General features: G+C 41.8%; 1 protein-coding gene across 2 annotated transcripts in view; it reads right to left on the reverse strand.

The window, feature by feature from the left end:
* LOC137322741 (cohesin subunit SA-2-like) overlaps nucleotides 1-18780 on the reverse strand; it is a 110465-nt gene that overhangs the window by 73258 nt on the left and 18427 nt on the right. For both annotated transcript variants that reach the window (XM_067985754.1, XM_067985753.1), the window contains exon 2: nucleotides 452-646. In XM_067985754.1, coding sequence (XP_067841855.1) covers nucleotides 452-495 — 44 coding nt within the window. In that variant the 5' untranslated portion in view covers nucleotides 496-646. The remainder of the gene's footprint in view (nucleotides 1-451; nucleotides 647-18780) is intronic.

Raw genomic sequence — 18780 nt, forward strand, 5'->3', positions numbered from 1 at the left:
ATTAGGGGAGGACAACGTAATACCGTGAAACCTCATTGCAATAATTAAAATTGCAGCGTATACAGTAATTGGAGTTAGGGTTGCCAACTCTAGTTAGTCATATTCCTGGAGTTTTCATCACATGATCTCCGGCTTCCAACTGTCCCATCTCCAATATTTTTATAAACAAAAGAATTCAATGAAAAAAATACACAATTTTTTAAAGCTCCTATAATTTTTCTCCCACGTTTTGCTCGCAACAGTGTCCAGGAGATTAATCTTTAATTCCTGTAGACTCCAGGGCAATCCTGGAGGGTTGGCAACCCTAGCTGGAGTCTAATTCGCAACCTGGTAGCTTTTAAGTAAAGTTTTCGGAGCAGGTTGCTTTGGGAATTGACTCTGCTGGAACCTTCCCCCCACACAAAAAAATTACACTGATCCTCTTTCAAGATACAGCCAAATGGCTCCTTACTTTTGGAAAGGGATTCTGCTGGGTAACTCTGGTGCTGCTATCATCTCTACTATGTGTTGAAAAATTCAGCCACAAATCTAACACAATGGCCTCCTTAGATTTGTAGCCATTCTATGAGCTACTATGTCCATCTGCTGCACCTTCTTACTTCCAGCTCAGGAGCAACTCCTCCTGGTGTCACATTTTGTTGTAGAGCTGCAGAAATAAAAAGAAAACAAGTCCAATGTGTTAATTAAATGGGGAGGCAGCACAGTGCTCGGTATTCCAGCTAGTAATTTGAATTTCACACTATTCTTTATTTGAAGACCAATGTTAGAATACAATGTAGAGTTCAAATATCCAAACACCTCTAGAACCAGGGTAACAAAGGAGAAAGACTAAAGGTCCAGGGTGCTAGAATCAAGGTAGCAGAAAGGAAGAAAGGCTCTAGGACCAAGGTAGAAGAAAGGGGAAACACTTCTAGAACCAGGGTAGTAGGGAGGAAGAACACCTCTAGAACCAGGGTAGTAGGGAGGAAGAACACCTCTAGAACCAGGGTACTAGAACCCCAGGATAACAAAGCAAACATACTCAAGGACGCTAGAATCAAGGTAGCAGAAAGGAAGAAAGGCTCTAGGACCAAGGTAGAAGAAAGGGGAAACACTTCTAGAACCAGGGTAGTAGGGAGGAAGAACACCTCTAGAACCAGGGTACTAGAACCAGGATAACAAAGAAAACATACTCAAGGACGCTAGAATCAAGGTAGCAGAAAGGCTCTAGGGCCAAGGTAGAAGAAAGGAAAACACCTCTAGAACCAGGGTAGTAGAGAGGAAGAACACCTCTAGAATCAGGGTACTAGAACCAGGATAACAAAGCAAATATACTCAAGGACACTAGAATCAAGGTAGCAGAGAGGGGAAACACTCCTAGAACCAGCGTAGCAGAGACGGAGAACACCTCTACAAGTAAGGTAGCAGTGAGTAGCGCCTCACTGGGCAGAGTTCCTCAGGATGCAGAGTGGCAATGAGGAGCATCCTGAGGGGAAAAGTTGAGCAGTACAGGGAGCATAGTGGCAGTGAAATCATTTTCTAATTGTGCAAAAGGAATGAGACCGGCTGTCCCAATTAACGGGTCTATGTGATGGGAGAGTTACCTGCAGTACAGCATTTTATTGCTGCACATAAAGGTACATAACATGAAAAAAAAAATCAAACTATCTACATATCTCTACATAAAATCTAAAAACAGCCAAGTAATATTATCATTTTCTTTCCAACACTATTTAGCACAGTGTCACAAATAGATTTATATGGTAGGAAGCCACCTTCCTGCTTGTTTCCTGAATGAGTCAAACTTTAATATTTTTACAGGACTGCAGGCCCGCGGTTTATTGTAGCATTTTTCACCTGATAATTTCTTCCAATTGGAAATTTCCAATGGCCAGATTCTCACTCCTCTGTAGAGAGAGAGAGAGAGGTGCCTATGCAGCTAATGCATATGTATCTCTGCAAGAGGAGCGATACACACATCAGTTAGACACAGACAGCTGTCACCAGAGGAGTGGGGAACATTTTCTCTTAAAAATTCAGGCAATGTGGTTACAATCACAGGAATTATGGAGTGAAAAATGCTACAATAACTGGAGAGGTATTGTGCATATGAAATGTTATGTTGATAAATGAACCGAAAGAAATGGTGCCTTCTACTGAGGAGATGTAATCTCGAACCATGGTTAGTGATTAGTAGCTCAACACTTTTTAACATTTCTTCCAACTGCGAAATAAAAGGCGATATTTAGCAAAACCTAGTGGAGCAAGGCGCACTAGAATCAACTCTCACACAATCAAAAAACAGAAGCAGAAAATATTGGGAATGCACAGCAGGTTGGTCAACATTTGAAAGAGAAAAGTAGGTTAACATTTTGTGTTTCTTTTTATCTATGACATGGTAGGAGCACAGCAACAGGAGTAGGCCAGTCAGCCCATCTAGCCAGTTCTGTCATTCAGTGCCTGATCTGTATCTTAACTCCATTTATCTGCCTTGGTTCCATATCCTCAAACCCTATGGAAGAGAGAATCTTGCCGTCAGAAACACTTGATTTAAAAAAAAATTAAACTAGCTGATCCCCCGTGGTGTTGCTCACAGTTAGTCTTGTGGACACTCGTTGGGGGTAATTTTAACTTTTGGCGATAGTGTCAGACCGTCGAAAGGAAAATCGGGAGAGGTGTATAATGAGTGTCCGAACTGATATCACCTCTTCTACATTATCGCCAAAAGTTAAACATACCCCCCTAATGTTTACCTGCTAACCTGGTCTGCCCTTTAATGTTCACTTCTCAGATACTCCCTGTGGGAAAGTGGCCTAAGCAGGCCTATCCTGAGGTCAATTAGAGACTAACTGCTGTGGCTGTTGGAAATCTCTCTAAATTGGCAGCTGTTTCACTTCTCTACTTGGGATGTGGTCAGGCTACCTCAGGGTCAGAAGATTGAAAGGAAATGACTGGCTTTCTTTCCCTTTTCATATATATTTTTAAGATTGCTTTTAAGTTCTGGTTTGTGGGTGCTTTATCATGTCTAAATTGTGATGCATAAATCTCAACTTTTAAAAAATCTATTGTTTTATAAATATATATATTTATACATAAATTGATTGGCAGACAGATGTTTATGTTTACATTGTGAGTGCTGATGACATTATTTGTTGGGGGGGGGGTCAGAACAAGACCTGACAGTGTTAAAGTTATGCTGAATTAACAGGCAGGGCTCAGATAACTAGGTTGCTCAACTGTACTAGTTTAATAACTCCACTTAATGTTAACTGCGTTCCTTCACACTGCCAGGCTCCGCAAATCACTGCAGACCTGATGATATCATCAGCACTTCCCAATCTTGGAGGTTTCAGTGAAGGCTAAATTTAGATTTTAAAATGTTTTTTCAAATCCGCAAAATATGGCCTGCTCATCAAAAGGACTATAAACTTTTTGGAGTATATTAAAAGTATGAATCATTAGCAAAAGCTGGAGGAGAATAGTCTTCATAGAATCATAGAATCATACAACACAGAAGGAGGCCGTTTGTCCCATCAGGCCTGTGCTAGCTCCTTGAAAGAGCTATCCAATTAGCCCCACTCTCCCGCTCTTTCCCATAGCCCTGCAAATTTTTCCTTTTCATGTACGTGGAGCTAAGGTGGGTAAATGGAGTTAAGATACAGGTCGGCCATGATCTAACTGAATGGTGGAGGGTGCTCGAGGGGCTGAATGTTGCTACTCCTGTTGCTATGTTTCTAAGTATTTATCCAATTCCTTTTTGAAAGTTACTATTGAATCTGCTTCCACCGCCCATTCAGGCAGTGCATTCCAGATCATAACAATTCGCTGCGGAAAAATATTTCTCCTCATCTCCCCTCTGGTTCATTTGCCAATTATCTTAAATCTGTATCCTCGGGCTACCTATCCTCCTGCCAGTGGAATCAGTTCCTTGTCAATTAACAAGCATAACCTAACTGCCCTGATGATCCAGTGAGTTGATCCAGTAAGTAGCTGAACCGTACAGATCAGGAAGGTCCCAGGTTCACCCTGAGTTAGCTGTTCTCAACCAGGACAGGAGTAGTCATAAGAACATAAGAAATAAGAGCAGGAGTAGGCCGTATGGCCCCTCGAGCCTGCTCCGCCATTCAATAAGATCATGGCTGATCTTTGACCTCAACTCCACTTTCCCGCCCAATCCCCATATCCCTTGATTCCCTTAGAGTCCAAAAATCTATCGATCTAAGTCTTGAATATACTCAACGACTGAGCATTCACAGGCCTCTGGGGTAGAGAAATTCACGACCCTCTGAGTGAAGAAATTCCTCCTCATCTCATTCCTAAATGGCCAACCCCTTATCCTGAGACTGTGCCCCCTAGTTCTAGACTCTCCAGCCAGGGGAAACAGCCTCTCAGCATCTACCCTGTCAAGCCCTCTTAGAATCTTATATGCTTCAATGAGATCATCTCTCTTTCTTCTAAACTCCAGAGAGTATATGCTGAATCTACTCAATCTTTCCTCATAGGACAACCCTCTCTTCCCAGGAATCCATCTAGTGAACCTTCGTTGCACCGCCTCAAGGCAAGTATATCCTTCCTTAGGTAAGGAGACCAAAACTGTACAAATCACTCTGGGTGTGGTCTCACCAAATCCCTGTACAATTGCAGCAAGACTTCCTTGCTCTTGTACTCCAACCCCTTGTAATAAAGGCCAACATGTCATTTGCCTTCCTAATTGCTTGCTGTAATGGCATGCTAACTTTCTGTGTTCATGTACAAGGACACCCAAATCCCTCTGAATACCAACATTTAATAGTTTCTCACTATTTAAAAAATATTCCGTTTTTCTACTTTTTCTACCAAAGTGAATATCCTCTCATTTCCCCACATTATACTCCATTTGCCACCTTCTTGCCCACTCGCTTAATTTGTCTACATTCCTTTGCAGACTCTTTGTGTCGTCCTTACAGCTTACTTTCCCACTTAGTGCTGTTTCGTAAATAAATTTGTTTACGTTAAACTCAGTCCCTTCATCTAAGTCATTAATGTAGATTGTAAATAACTGAGGCCCAAACACTGATCCCTGTGGCACCCCACTAGTTACAACCTGCCAACCCAAAAATTACCCATTTATTCCTACTCTCTGTTTTCTGTCCATTAACCAATCCTCAATCCATGCTAATGTATTATCCCCAACTCCATGAGCCCTAATCTTGTGTAACAACCTTCTGTGTGGCACCTTATCGAACGCTTTTTGAAAATCCAAATATGCTACATCCACTGGTTCTCCTTTATCTACCCTGCTAATTACACCCTCAAAATACTCTAATAGATTTGTCAAACACAATTTCCCTTTCATAAAACCATTTTGACTCTGCCTAATCATATTATGATTTTCTAAGTGCCCTGTTACTACGTCCGTAATAATAGATTCTAGCATTTTCCCTACTATTGATGTCAGGCTAACTGACCTATAGTTCCCTGTTTTCTTTCTCCCTCCTTTGTTGAAAAGCGGGGTTTACATTTGCTGCCTTCCAATCCGCTGGGACCGTTCTAAAATCTAGGGAAGTCTAGAAGATCAAAACCAATGCATCCACTATCTCTGCAGCCACTTCTTTTAAAACCCTAGGATGTAGGCCATCAGGCCTAGGGGATTTGTCGGCTTTTAGTCCCATTAATTTTTCTAATTCTTTTTCTTTACTAATCTTAATTACTTTAAGTTTCTCCCTCTCATTAGACCCTTGGTTCCCCACTATTTCCGATATGTTTTTTGTGACTTCGACTGTGAAGACAGATATAAAATATTTGTTTAACGTCTCTACCATTTCCTTATTCCCCATTATAATTTCTCCTGTCTCAGCCTCTAAGGGACTCACATTTACTTTCACTAATCTCTTCACTTTTATATACTTGTAGAAGCTCTTACAATCTGTTTTTATATTTCTTGCAAGTTTACTCTCATATTCAATTTTCTCCCTCTTTATCAAATTATTGATTATCCTTTGCTGATTTCTAATACCTTCCCAATCTTCAGGCTTGCTACCCTTTTTGGCAACATTATAAGCGTCTTCTTTTAATCTAATACTATCATTAACTTCTCTAGTTAGCCACGGTTTTCCCGTGGAGTTTTTATTCCTCAAGGGTATGTATATTCATTGGGAATTATGAATTATTTCTTTAAATGTTCAGCTGTTTAATAGTCCTGCTGTGTTAATTGTATGATTTATATCAATTAGTGTTAATTGTATTCAGGTGGTGGGTATCCATTGGGGAATCTCTTGTATCCTTTTTATAGGGGAGCTTATCTAGGGTGTGGTGTGTGTAAAGGGGAATCTCTGTGAATAAAGGCTTGGAAACAACTAAAGATCAGGCTCTAATATTCTATCCTTCACCACATGGCTATCCAGTTTTAACATGTTGGAATTGATCTCCATGCCCTTGAGTTTCGGGGGGGGAAATCGGTCAGGGTTCCGGATCCTGCCCGCTATCCAGTGACCCCTGGTGAAACAGCGAGTGTGGATATCGGGTAAGAAGATCATTGGACTCAACTGTGATGTCCCTGTTGTTGAGTAGCTGGCCAAAACCCACTGTGAAGGCTCAAACAATTAGAAGACAATTATGAGCAAACAGCCTCTCGTGTATGAGGCCACAGTGAAGAATCTCAACACAAAGAGTTTTTGGAGGTACATTAGACACAGGACCATGTCAACAGAACAGCTTGTAGACTATTACAACTCACGCCTAACGGAAGACAGTATTACATGAGGAACATACTCCATGTTATTCTTAGTGTAAAAGCAGACCAAAGAATTCAACATACAATGAAACACTATGCATTTTCTCAATGAGTCACAATGTGACTCAGACTGAATGTTGGTAACGTTCATAGAAATTCACCAAAAAATTCTTGGTACAAAAAGACAACATGGGACCATATAAAATGAATTAGATGTTTCATCATTTTTCTTGACTTGATTTTTAGGGAAATCATTTGTCACATAGCCATGTGATTTTGCTGTCAACATTAGATTCCAACTGTATCCTCTTGCAGAAAGAGAAAGTAAGACTCTCTGTTTTGGTTAGATATAAGGGCCCAACCGCACTCTCACATTGCCAGCCGGAAATTATTGGGTGGAAATTGAATGGCTGAAGTGCCCTCTCGGTACATTCCCTGCCAGCACTCGTTCCATTCTGGTTGCATGGGATGGTGGAATCGGCCCTATGGTTTTGTGGTTTTCAATCAAAAAACGTGCACATGAATTAAAATATAGGAAATAGGTGACATCGTGCTTACAACCAATTTTTTTCCCACTTCTCCCTTCCTCCTCACCTGACGATGTTAACTCAATTCTGGGGTAAGATTCCAAGCCCAACAAGCAGCCTTTGGTACTTTGTTCAAGTGACTATTCATGAGTGGCAGAAGGCTATTTGGGCTATTCATGCATGGGGAGCATCACAGCCATACCCGATTATGTCCTCACCCAGCATCTTTGCATGCGTGCTCCCCAGCAGGAGTCAGTAGGTTGAAATCAGGAGTGGGAACTCTGACTTATTTTCACCATTTCCTAACCCTTGGGTCCTCAGGCCAATTGTAGCTGCCAAGCTAAGGTCTAATGTTCTCTATCACCTTGTTTGACTCAGTGAAATTTCCCCTGCGTCAACACTTCTACTGAAGAAACTTGTTAAATGAATTTGTTTTTGCTCATATACTGCATCTTTTCAAAGTATTCCCTCTTTCTTGGGTCTCACCATACCACACACACTCCCAGGATACCAAAGCAGATGGATATCCTGATCCCAAGTTTGTGTGAACGCTGCTCTGAAACTAGCTACTAAGTGGTTCACAAGAGCAGCCTGTGATAATTTTTCTGCCAATTCCCCTCCCTCCCCAAGGGGAATTGCCTGGCCTGCCTTTAGCATCTCGCCAGAGGCAAAGTTCAGTTCAGTGTATGGAAGAACAGGAGCTTGTCATATCTACTGCATCAGTTGGAGTTCCATCACAGTGTCCTGCTCTTTAACAAATTTATCCACCTGCTGTGGGCTCAGACAGTATTTGTGAAGAAATGATGCACTTCCTTCAAACGACATTCCATCCAGGGAGCACAGCCAAAGACTCACCTAGCTGAGTGAATATTAACCCTGTGCCTTAACCACTGACCTTCCTAGTTTCTCACCGTTAGAAGATACTCCGATTAATCTTTCTTGGGTCCAAAGTGCCCACATTGAACTTCATTTGCCACAGTTTTGCACACTCAACTAATCTGTCGATGTCCCTTTACAACTTTCTGCTCCCATCTCCACTACTTACTGTCTCTCCTAATTTAGTGTCATCTGCAATCTTAGGATCTACAGCTCTCTATTCCTTCATCCAAGTCATTAATAAATATGGTGAAAAGTTGAAGCCCCAGAGCAGATCCCTGGGGAACACCACTTGTTACATTGCACCACTCAGAGTATCTAACCTTTAGCCCCACTCTCTGTCTCCTACTTCCTAACCAAGCTCCAACCCAAGTCAATGGCTACCTCCAATTCCATGAGCTCTCATTTTTACTAATAATCTCTTGTGTGGAACTTTATCAAATGCTTTCTGGAAGTCCATATAGACAACATCCATAGACAATCCCTTATCTATCTTATTAGTGATCTCCTCAAAAAATTCAACTGGATTAGTCAGACAATGTTGGTAGAGCAAATAGACCACAGTATCTTTGCTAACATTAAAGTGTAATTGTCATTCAGACACCAGTAAGCAGAACACTTACATGGGCATTCCCTTTTCACTGTTCAGAGCCTCTTTTAGTTTGGCAATAGCGACATAGGAACTGGCAGTATAACTCATGGCAGGTCTCCTGCTGCAGCTTTTTACAGGTACCAGTCTAAGAATAATATTTGTAGTATAACAATATTCTAAGAAAAAAGGTGTTCGTGATTTCCCCAATTCTATAATCAATGACAAAAGGCAACTGAATATCATACTTATATTCAGCGTAAACCGAGTTATTAGAGGGCTTGATTAATTATAAGTACTGGTTCAGCATTCACACACCTGAATTTGAATAATCATTGAAGGTTATAAAATAGATTCTGACTTTAGTCATTTTTATACAGCAAAATTATCATAATTAATGATAAAAGGTTCAAGTATTAATATAATTGCGCCTCAAGTGGTTGTATAACCACAGATCAAAAGATTGTTCTCCATTATTGAGATTGGACACGAAGGTACAGAGCACAGAAACAGGTCTGTTCTGCCGAAAAGCAACTATGGAGGTCAAGTTAAGGTTTAGGAATATACTGTAATTAGTGCAAACAAGAACACAATAGAAGAATTCAGCGAATCCAATTGTAATCAACATGGGCTCAATTATTTTTGCATTGTATCTTGTGTCTACACTGACTGATGCTGAACCAGATACAACTCTTTGTCTGGTAAATGAATTCATTGCGCTGAGCGGAGAAGGGACATCGCCTGCCGCTCGTAAGTAACTAACTTTTCACGGGCTTCAGGACGCCAGCTTGCTTTAATTGAGATCTGCAAGAAGTGCAGCGGTCTTTCCCGGGCTTCTCTGAGCTGTGAGAGCGGGGAAAGGATCTCTATGTCCCCTCAACCAATCAGCTGGAAGCATCATTGACAAGCCGCGCAGTCAGAACCAGGAAGTGAAAGCATCCTTCACAAGCCACGCAGCCTAAGAAGCAGGGAGTGTCAGGTAGATTAGTAAATTCTCTATAAAATTAGTTGGAGAAAGCAAAATAAAGAGAGGGTACTATTAAAAGACAGAGGTTAAGGAGACAGAAAGAATAAGTAAAAAAAATAACATTCTAAAAAAATGTTTTTAAATGTCTCCGGGAGGAACAAGATTCCACATTTTTAAAAGTTAGTGTTCAGTGCCAAAGAGGTTGTTTGGCAGACATTAATGCTTACCACGCCGTTAAAAGTTAGTTTAGACCTAAAAAACCCAGTGTACCTTTTTTATGGAGAGATTAGTTCGTTTCCAGCTGGACAGTGCAGCAAGTTCGCGCTGGCCCATTCATTCGGCCGACTAGGTCTCTTTAACACGGAGCTTTCAAATGAGAAGGGCAAATGGTAGAGCAATTTCCGGATATCCGCGTTTGACTGCTCACGTGTGCTCGCTGGAACTTGCTCTTCCAATTGCCCTGAAATAAAGGTGAGCCCTGTTAGCCATTAAATTGAGAGATGAGAGTACTGGGAAATGGAGCATTTCTCCTACTCTACCAACACAATCAACAACTCAGGTCACAAATAGCTTACGTCAAATGCACTGCAGAGTTCCCCTTAATGCCTATCTCAGAGTCACATCGAAAGGACAGCACAATGCAGCATTACTGAAGTGTCAGCCTAGATTATATGCTGAAGTCCTGGATTGGGGCTGAAGCCGAGAACCTTCTCAGAGATAATGCTACTAACTGAGCCAAGCTGACATTTGTAGTAATTAGGTGATCCCAATGAAGACTCTTTGAAGGATTGTTACTCGAGATCTTTGGAACTCACCTACAAGTCAAAAACCAAATGGAACTGTTTCTAGGGTTTACAATAATTATACATGTGATATGTCATTCTGACAAATCTAAAGACTAAATGTCCTTGAGGAGGATAGTAACAGACTTCAGGGGGACATAGGCAGACTGGTGGAATGGATAGACACATGGCAGATGAAATTTAACGCAGAGATGTGTGAAATGATACATTTTGGTAGGAAGAATGAGGAGAGGCAATATAAACTAAATGGTACAATTTTAAAGGGGGTGCAGGAACCTGGGGGTGTATGTACACAAATCTCTGAAGGTAGCAGGACAAGTTGAGAAGGCTGTTAAAAAAGCATATGGGATCTTTGGCTTTATAAATAGAGGCATAGAGTACAAAAGCAAGGAAGTTATGCTAAACCTTTATTAAACACTGGTTGGCACCACACTTTATGTCAAGGTCTTAGAGAGGGTGCAGAAGAGATTTACTAGAATGGTACCAGGGATGAGGGACTTCAGGAGAGACTGGAGAAGCTGCGGTTGTTCTCCTTAGAGCAGAGAAGGTTAAGAGGAGATTTGATAGAGGTGTTCAAAATCATGAACGGTTTTGATAAAGTAAATAAGGAGAAACTGTTCCCAGTGGCAAAAGGGACGGTAACCAGAGGACACAGATTTAAAGTGATTGGCAAAAGAACCAGAGGTGACATAAGGAAAAAAAAATTTACGTAGCGAGTTATTGTGAACTGGAATGCACTGCCTGAAAGGGTGGTGGAAGCAGATTCAAAAGGGAATTGGATAAATACTCGAAGGGAAAAATTTACAGGGCATTGGAGAAAGAGCAGGGGAGTGAGACTAATTGGATAGCTCTACCAAAGAGCCGGCACAGGCACGATGGACCAAATGGCCTCCGTCTGTGCTGCATCATTCTATGATTCTATAAATGCGGTGGAGCAAGCTGGTTAAAGAGCTCCCTAAACCATACCCCCCAATTAACTTGGCACAAATGTACACTCACCATAACTATAGCCATGGATTCATCTCAGACTTTGTTGGCTCATTAGCCACTTGTATGGTGAGTTTTCTCAAACAGGCTACTACTCAATATACTCTTGAACATGCATCACTTCATGCATGGGAAAAAAGAAAGTTTATCTGTTTCAACCTTCTATTAGGAGAACATAAAGCTGCACTAAGGTGAGATACCTAGGGCATGATTTTACCCTGGAAAGAGGGGTGGGTTGGGGACGGAGGGAGGCTGTAACAATTGCAAAAATCGAAAACCCGCCCCCAACCCGCCCATTTCCGGTTTTCACGGGGGCGGAACAAGGGGCAGACAACCAACCTGCTCTCAGGAGGCAGATTGGTAAGTAAAAGCTTTTAAGGAGGCTGCAGGCTTCCATTTTCAAAGTTTTTTTTGATTTTAGCCCCTGGGGGCCGCGATTCCCGGGTCTTCTCATTCACGCCGCGTGAGAGGAGGCGAGAAGGCCCGAAACTGCAGGTAAGTGCCTTTATAGGACTGCTTGTGGGCCGGAGAAGCAAGAGTGCTTACCCCAGGCCCAACAAGCCTACCTGCAGCGACCTCTCCCACGATCTCCAACCCCCCCCCACGATCTCCGATCAACCCCAGAATCTCCGATCGCCCCCACAATCTCCGACTACCCCCTTCAATATCTGACCCCCCAACGATCTATGACCCCCGATGACCCCCCGATCCCGACACTTCCTCCAATAATCCAATAACTGACACCCCCCCATAACTGACCGCCCCCCGATGACTGACAGCCCCCACGATGATTGACGCCCCCCCCACCGATGACTGACCTCCCCTCCGGTGATCCCCGACACCCCCGGTAACCCCCACCCCCCCCACAAATATAACACTTACCTGATCACGTCCTCTTCCTTGCTTTTCTCCCATCCAACTGAGACCAGCCTGTCAATCAGGCAGGAAACCAGCAAAAAAGGAAAAAACAACGTCCTTAAGTCAAAATTGTAAGGACGTCCGGGAACCTGCTCTTCCGAATTTCCCGATAGGAATTCCACTCCCCGCCCGGGCTAATATCATGCCCCTATTCTCAGAACTTTAGGAGCTACTGTCGAGTGCTTGGAATAAACGTTTAGATCTGGCTTAAACCGTGGCTAAATTTTAGAGGACTGACAATGCAGCTACATCTGTGTGATTTTGTAGAGCATGAATGCCACTTTCAGCCAATACATTGGTCTTAATGGGTTTGGATGTGAACAGAGACTGCAGCCCGACAAACAAGTCTATTGTGTTTCACCAAATACGCTTTAGAGACATGCTGCTGACAGTGAAAAGTAAGAACAATCTTTCTTCAGAATTCCCACAGCTTTCTCCGGCATCTTCCTCACTCGATTTCCTCAGCATGCCTGGGATATATTTACCAAGACTGGGAAGTGGATGTCTGAAGTTGATCAAAGCTTTTATAGGAGAAACAGGTGAGCAACTTCACAATCATCCTTCCTGGATAGAGATACTGAATTGGTCTTCTCAGCACTGAAGATAACACCCCACCATTTTTGCCAACCTTCTGGGCAATTCTGTCTATATCTGGATGCAATGATTCATACACGGCTTGTCTTTCAACTGGGGAGTCAACCATTCCAGAGAGGGTTGTATTATCAACAGAAAGAACATACTTTTAATGGCATCCATCAGATTTCCAGTGAAGATGCAAAACCAAGGACACAGACTGACACCAGCACAAGTATTGAAGTTTTCTATGACAGTCAAATATCCAGTTCAACAGATAAGAGTCTAGCTTTAAAACTAGGCCAGCATTTCTTTTAAATGTCCTTGGGACATGGACAACACGAGGCAGCATTTGTTTTCCATCCCTAGTTGCCCTGAGGGCATTAACAGCCAACCACATAGCATGGGACTAGAGTCACATATAGGCCAGACCAGGTAGCATTGTCAGGTTGCTTTCCCTGAAGGACATCACTGAACCAGTTGGGTTAGAACAACAATCCAGCAGTTTACATGGTCATTTTCTGGGTGCCAGCTCACAAGTTAGCAGATTGAATTCAATTTCACAGTTTGCCACTGTGGGATTTGAACGGCTGGGCTGCTCACCCACTACCATAACCACTGGGCTACCATACTCTTTCACACACTATCAAATGACCTTGAAATGTTCCAGAATATTCCATTTCTGCATTATAAGATTGACAAAGTGGTCAGTTTCAGCTGAAGTCAAACTGGCAACAACTTCCTATTTATTGCTTTCGATGAAGTTTGAAACAACCAGTTGTACAGACACTGATCTGTAGTTGGGTTAGAGACTAATTCTGATTCCTTCCTGTGAGGAGGCTGCAGAAACACTATCCTAAGCAGGGAGGTTTTTAAAAAATGGCTTCCACAGAACTGAAAGCAATCACTTAATTCAAAATCTAATAAGTTCAGGTTGAATCAAAAAGAATGTAACATTAAAAAAACAGCAATCTGGTGAATTCCCAGTCTCAGCTGAGACATCAAGTTAACGAGATGTTAAGTGCTTCTCACAAAGGGAAGCAGAATCAGAGGGGCAAGTACGGTACGCTCCTTTTAATTCATGCTATCACAAGCTAAAAGAAGTCATGAGATGAAGGAAGTCTAGAAGGTGCATAATTTGTTTTTTTTTAACTCTTCTTAAAAAGCAGCCCTATCCAAATTCACAACTAATTTTGAGTCACAAAGTTCCCGGTCGCATCTTAAAAGGAGCCTACTGAATGCTCATGCTACTTTCATAGACCTCCTGGTATTGCTATTGCTATTCATCTGGGCTGACATGGACATCATAGCCATCTGCCCCATCACACATGGCGAGAATGGGACGGAGGGGCTAGCTGCATAAAGAAGGATTAGCAATTCTCAATATAACCATTGATTTCTAGAAAATAACCCTTCAAAAATATACTAAAGCATTTTCAAAGCAACAATCCAATCCAAAAAGATATTAAAAATATGGATCAGTTCTTTTAAGATGAAAACATTTCTGCAAATGAAAATCAGCAGATATAAGATAGGAAAAGCTCAAATATATGAAGATAAAAGGTAAGGCCAATGAAATGTTAAATAAGAATTCTACTTCGATGAACTATTGTATTAGTACAGTAAGACAAGCAGAAGTCAGACAAAAATAAAGCCCGGGAGCTACTTGGTTGATTTAATTACACAGACATCTTTGAAGTCCCCTTGGGGAGTTATTTGTGGATGGCCTTTTCCAGAACTCTCAATGAACTCCTACGTAGGAAAAATATCCGAGTGTTTTTTTGAGTCTCCTGTTCTCAGTCAAGATATGTTTGAGTCATCGTTCTTGTCAACCAACTGAAAGTGTTAATCATTTCTGAAACTATTTTCGGTAAAAAAAAATTAAGCATGTAATAGCTTGAACCATTGACAACAGCAAAAGATATCACAGAATGATAAAACAAAAACAACAACAACTTGCATTTATACAGCACCTTTAATGTAGTAAAATGTCCCAAGGCGCTTCACAGGAGTGTTATCAAATAAAATTTGACACCGAGCCACGTAAGGAGATATTAGGTCAGGTGACCGAAAGCTTGGTCAAATAAGTAGGTTTTAAGGAGCATTTTAAAGGAGGAGAGTGAGGTAGAAAGGTGGAGAGGTTTAGGGAGGGAATTCCAGAGCTTAGGGCCTAGGCAGCTAAAGGCACGGCCATCAATGGTGAAGCGATGAAAATCGGGGATGCGCAAGAGGCCAGAATTGGAGGAGCGCAGAGATCTCGGGGGGGGTTGTAGGGCTGGAGATGATTACAGAGATTGGGAGGGATGAGGCCATGGAGGGATTTGAAAACAAGGATGAGAATTTTAAAATTGAGGCATTGCCAGACTGGGAGCCAATGTAGGTCAGTGAGTACAGGGATGATGGGTGAACGGGACTTGGTGTGAGTTAGGACACAGGCAACAGAGTTTTGGATGAGCTCAAGTTTACGAAGGGTGCAAGGTGGGAGGCCTGCCAGGAAAACAGAGGTTGAATGCCAGGATCTGAGCCCTCCTGTTCTAAAGCTATGAAGCGAAACCGGAAGAAAACAATTCAACTAACATTTCACTAGGAAACTTTAGCACTAAATTCAACCACCAAAACTATTTTGATTCCTTACTCAGATAACAGTGGGCTGACTCAGAATACAGCTGCCCCAATGAACAAATATTGGTCAACATATGCCAATATGTCCTTGCTTATATATTAACACAGGCTCTCTCCATTGCACCTAATGGTACAACATGTAAAGGAAAACTGCAAAAGATGCCCCCAAACGGCACATAAATTAAGAGAAAAGATCATTTGAGCATTGCACAGAAGGATAGTGCTGTCGATAGCAAGCTGCAAAATCCCAAAGGTCCAATGTTGCTTCTTCCGAATAAGAAAGCATTAAATTCATTTTCATGCACAAGAATATTCAGGGAGAGCACTGGGAGAGAAGAAAAGGGAAATTATCCTCTCATCAGGCTTGGGTAAATAACATTGTGATTGTCGGACATTTGACATGTTATTGAAGCAGAACTGGATCCAGACATAAGAATAATGTACCTCAGAATGACTAATCTAATCAAAGGAATTCAGATGGTGTCCTAATGCCAAACCGTAACCTTTTGCCCCGGTTCTGATGAAAAGTCTCACCCAAAATCTTAACCTGTTTTTCTTCTTCAGATACTGACTGACCTGCTGTGTATTTTCTGTTTTTATTTCCAATTTCCATTGTTCATGATCTATCATTTTTTAATCTGTGTAATTTGTTTGGGTATTTTTTTCTCCCTGAAGATGGTGACTTACACACTGGCGCTTTTTATGAGGGCCAGGAGCCCTCCAGTACCTCATCTAACAGACCATCCTTCTTGTGTGAACCTCAACAGTGAACATTGGCAGGTTGTCTTGACCATGGTCGGAGCTGTCGCAGCTGAGCAATACTGTCCTCGCCCGATGTCCATACTTGCATGCTTTCCAGCAGGGTCATTGGATAGTAATTATGATTGGGAACCATGGGTTTTTTTTTCCCGCCCCCCCACAGCCTGAGGAAACCAGGACCAACTCTACTGTCCCTATCACTAAAACAGTTATTTGAACCCCCAAGATTAGATTTTACCCTTGAAATTTCCATAAAGTATTTTTTAATATCTATTATGTAGTAAAAGTCTTGCATATAACAGGGACTTCCTGTAAGTGACACATTTACATAAGAATAGGAGCAGGAGTAGGCCACACAGCCCCTCGAGCTTGCTCCGCCATTCAATAAGATCATGGTTGATCTTTGACCTCAATTCCATTTTCCTGCCCGATCCCATAGCCCTTGATTCCCCTAGAGTCTAAAGATCTATCTATCTCAGCCTTGAATATACTCAACGACTCAGCATCCACAGCCCCCTGGGGTAGAGAATTCCAAAGATTCACAACCCTTTGAGTGAAAGAATTCCTCCTCATCTCAGTCTTAAATGGCCGACCCCTCATCCTGCGACAGTGCCCTCTAGTTCTAGACTCTCCAGCCAGAGGAAGCAACCACTCAGCAGCTACCCTGTTAAGCACTCTCATAATCTTATATGTTTCAATAAGGTTACCTCTCATTTTTCTAAACTCCAGAGAGTATAGGCCCAATTTACTCAACCTCTCCTCAAAAGACAACCCTCTCATTCCAGGAATTAATCTAGTGAACCTTCATTGCACCGCCTCTAAGGCATGTATATTTTTCCTTATATAAGGAGACCGAAACTGTACACAGTACTCCAGGTGAGGTCTCACTAAAGCCCTGTACAATTGTAGTAAGACTTCCTTACTCTTGTACTCCAACCCCCTTGCAATAAAGGCCAACATGCCATTTGCTTTCCTATTTACTTGCTGTACCTGCATACTAACTTATTGTGTTTCTTGTACGAGGACACCCAAGTCACTCCGAACACCAACATTTAATAGTTTCTCACAGTTTAAAAAATATTCTGTTTTTCTATTCTTCCTACCAAAATGAATAACCTCACATTTCCCCGCATTATTCTCCACCTGCTACCTTCTTGCCCACTCACTTCATCTATCTATATCCCTTTGCTGACTCTTCGTGTCCTCCTCACAGCTTACTTTCCCATCTAGCTTTGTATCATCAGCAAACTTGGATACATTACATTCAGTCCCTTCATCTAGGTCATTAATATAGATTATAAATAGCTGAGGCCCAAGCACAGATCCTTGCGGCACCCCACTAGTTACAGCCTGCCAACCTGAGAATGACCCATTTATCCCTACTCTCTGTTTTCTGTCCTTTAACCAATCCTCTAGCCATGCTAATATATTACCCTCAACCCCATGAGGCCTTACCTTGTTGAAGAAACTTTTATGCGGCACCTTTATAGAATGCCTTCTGAAAATCCAAATATACGACATCCACTGGTTCCCCTTTATCTACGCTGCTAGTTACATCCTCAAAAAACTCTAATAAATTTGTCAAACATGATTTCCCTTTCATAAAACCATGTTGACTCTGCCTAATCATAATACGATTTTCTAAGTGCCTTGTTACCATTTCCTTAATAATGGATTCCAGCATCTTCCCGATGACCGATATCAGGCTAACTGGCCTGTAGTTCCCTGTTTTCTCTCTCCCTCCCTTCTTGAATAGCGGGGTAACATTTGCTACCTTCCAAATCCACTGGTACCGTTCCAGAATCTAGAGAATTTTGGAAGATCACAACCAATGAATCCGTTATCTCTGCAGCCACCTCTTATAGAACCCTCGGGTGTAGGCCATCAGGCCCAGGGGATTTATCAGCTTTTAGTCCCATTAGTTTTTCAAGTACTTTTTCTCTACTGATATTAATTACTTTAAGTTCCTCACTCTCATTACCCCTTAGTTTCCCACTTTTTCTGGTATCCTTTTTGTGTCTTCTACTGTGAGGACTGATACAAAATATTTATTTAACATCTCTGCCATTTCCTCATTCCCCATTATAATTTCTCCTGCCTCAGCCTCTAAGGAACCAACGTTTACCTTTGCTACTCTCTTCCTTTTTACATACCTGTGAAGCTATTACTATCCATTTTTATATTTTTCTTGCTAGTTTACTTTCATAGTCTATTTTCTCCTGTTTCATCAGTTTTTTGGTCGTCCTTTGCTGGTTTCTAAAACTCTCCCAATCCTCATGCTTACTACTCTTCTTGGCAACATTATAGGCCTCTTCTTTTAATCTAATACTATCCTTAACTTCTTTAGTTAGCCACGGATGGATCACTTTTCCCATGGAGTTTTTATTTCTCCACAGAATGTATATTTGTTGAGAATATTGAAATATTTCTTTAAATGTTTGCCATTGCTTATCAACCGTCATATCCTT

Source organism: Heptranchias perlo, chromosome 6, assembly GCF_035084215.1.
Source record: "Heptranchias perlo isolate sHepPer1 chromosome 6, sHepPer1.hap1, whole genome shotgun sequence".
Classification (NCBI taxonomy): domain Eukaryota; kingdom Metazoa; phylum Chordata; class Chondrichthyes; order Hexanchiformes; family Hexanchidae; genus Heptranchias; species Heptranchias perlo.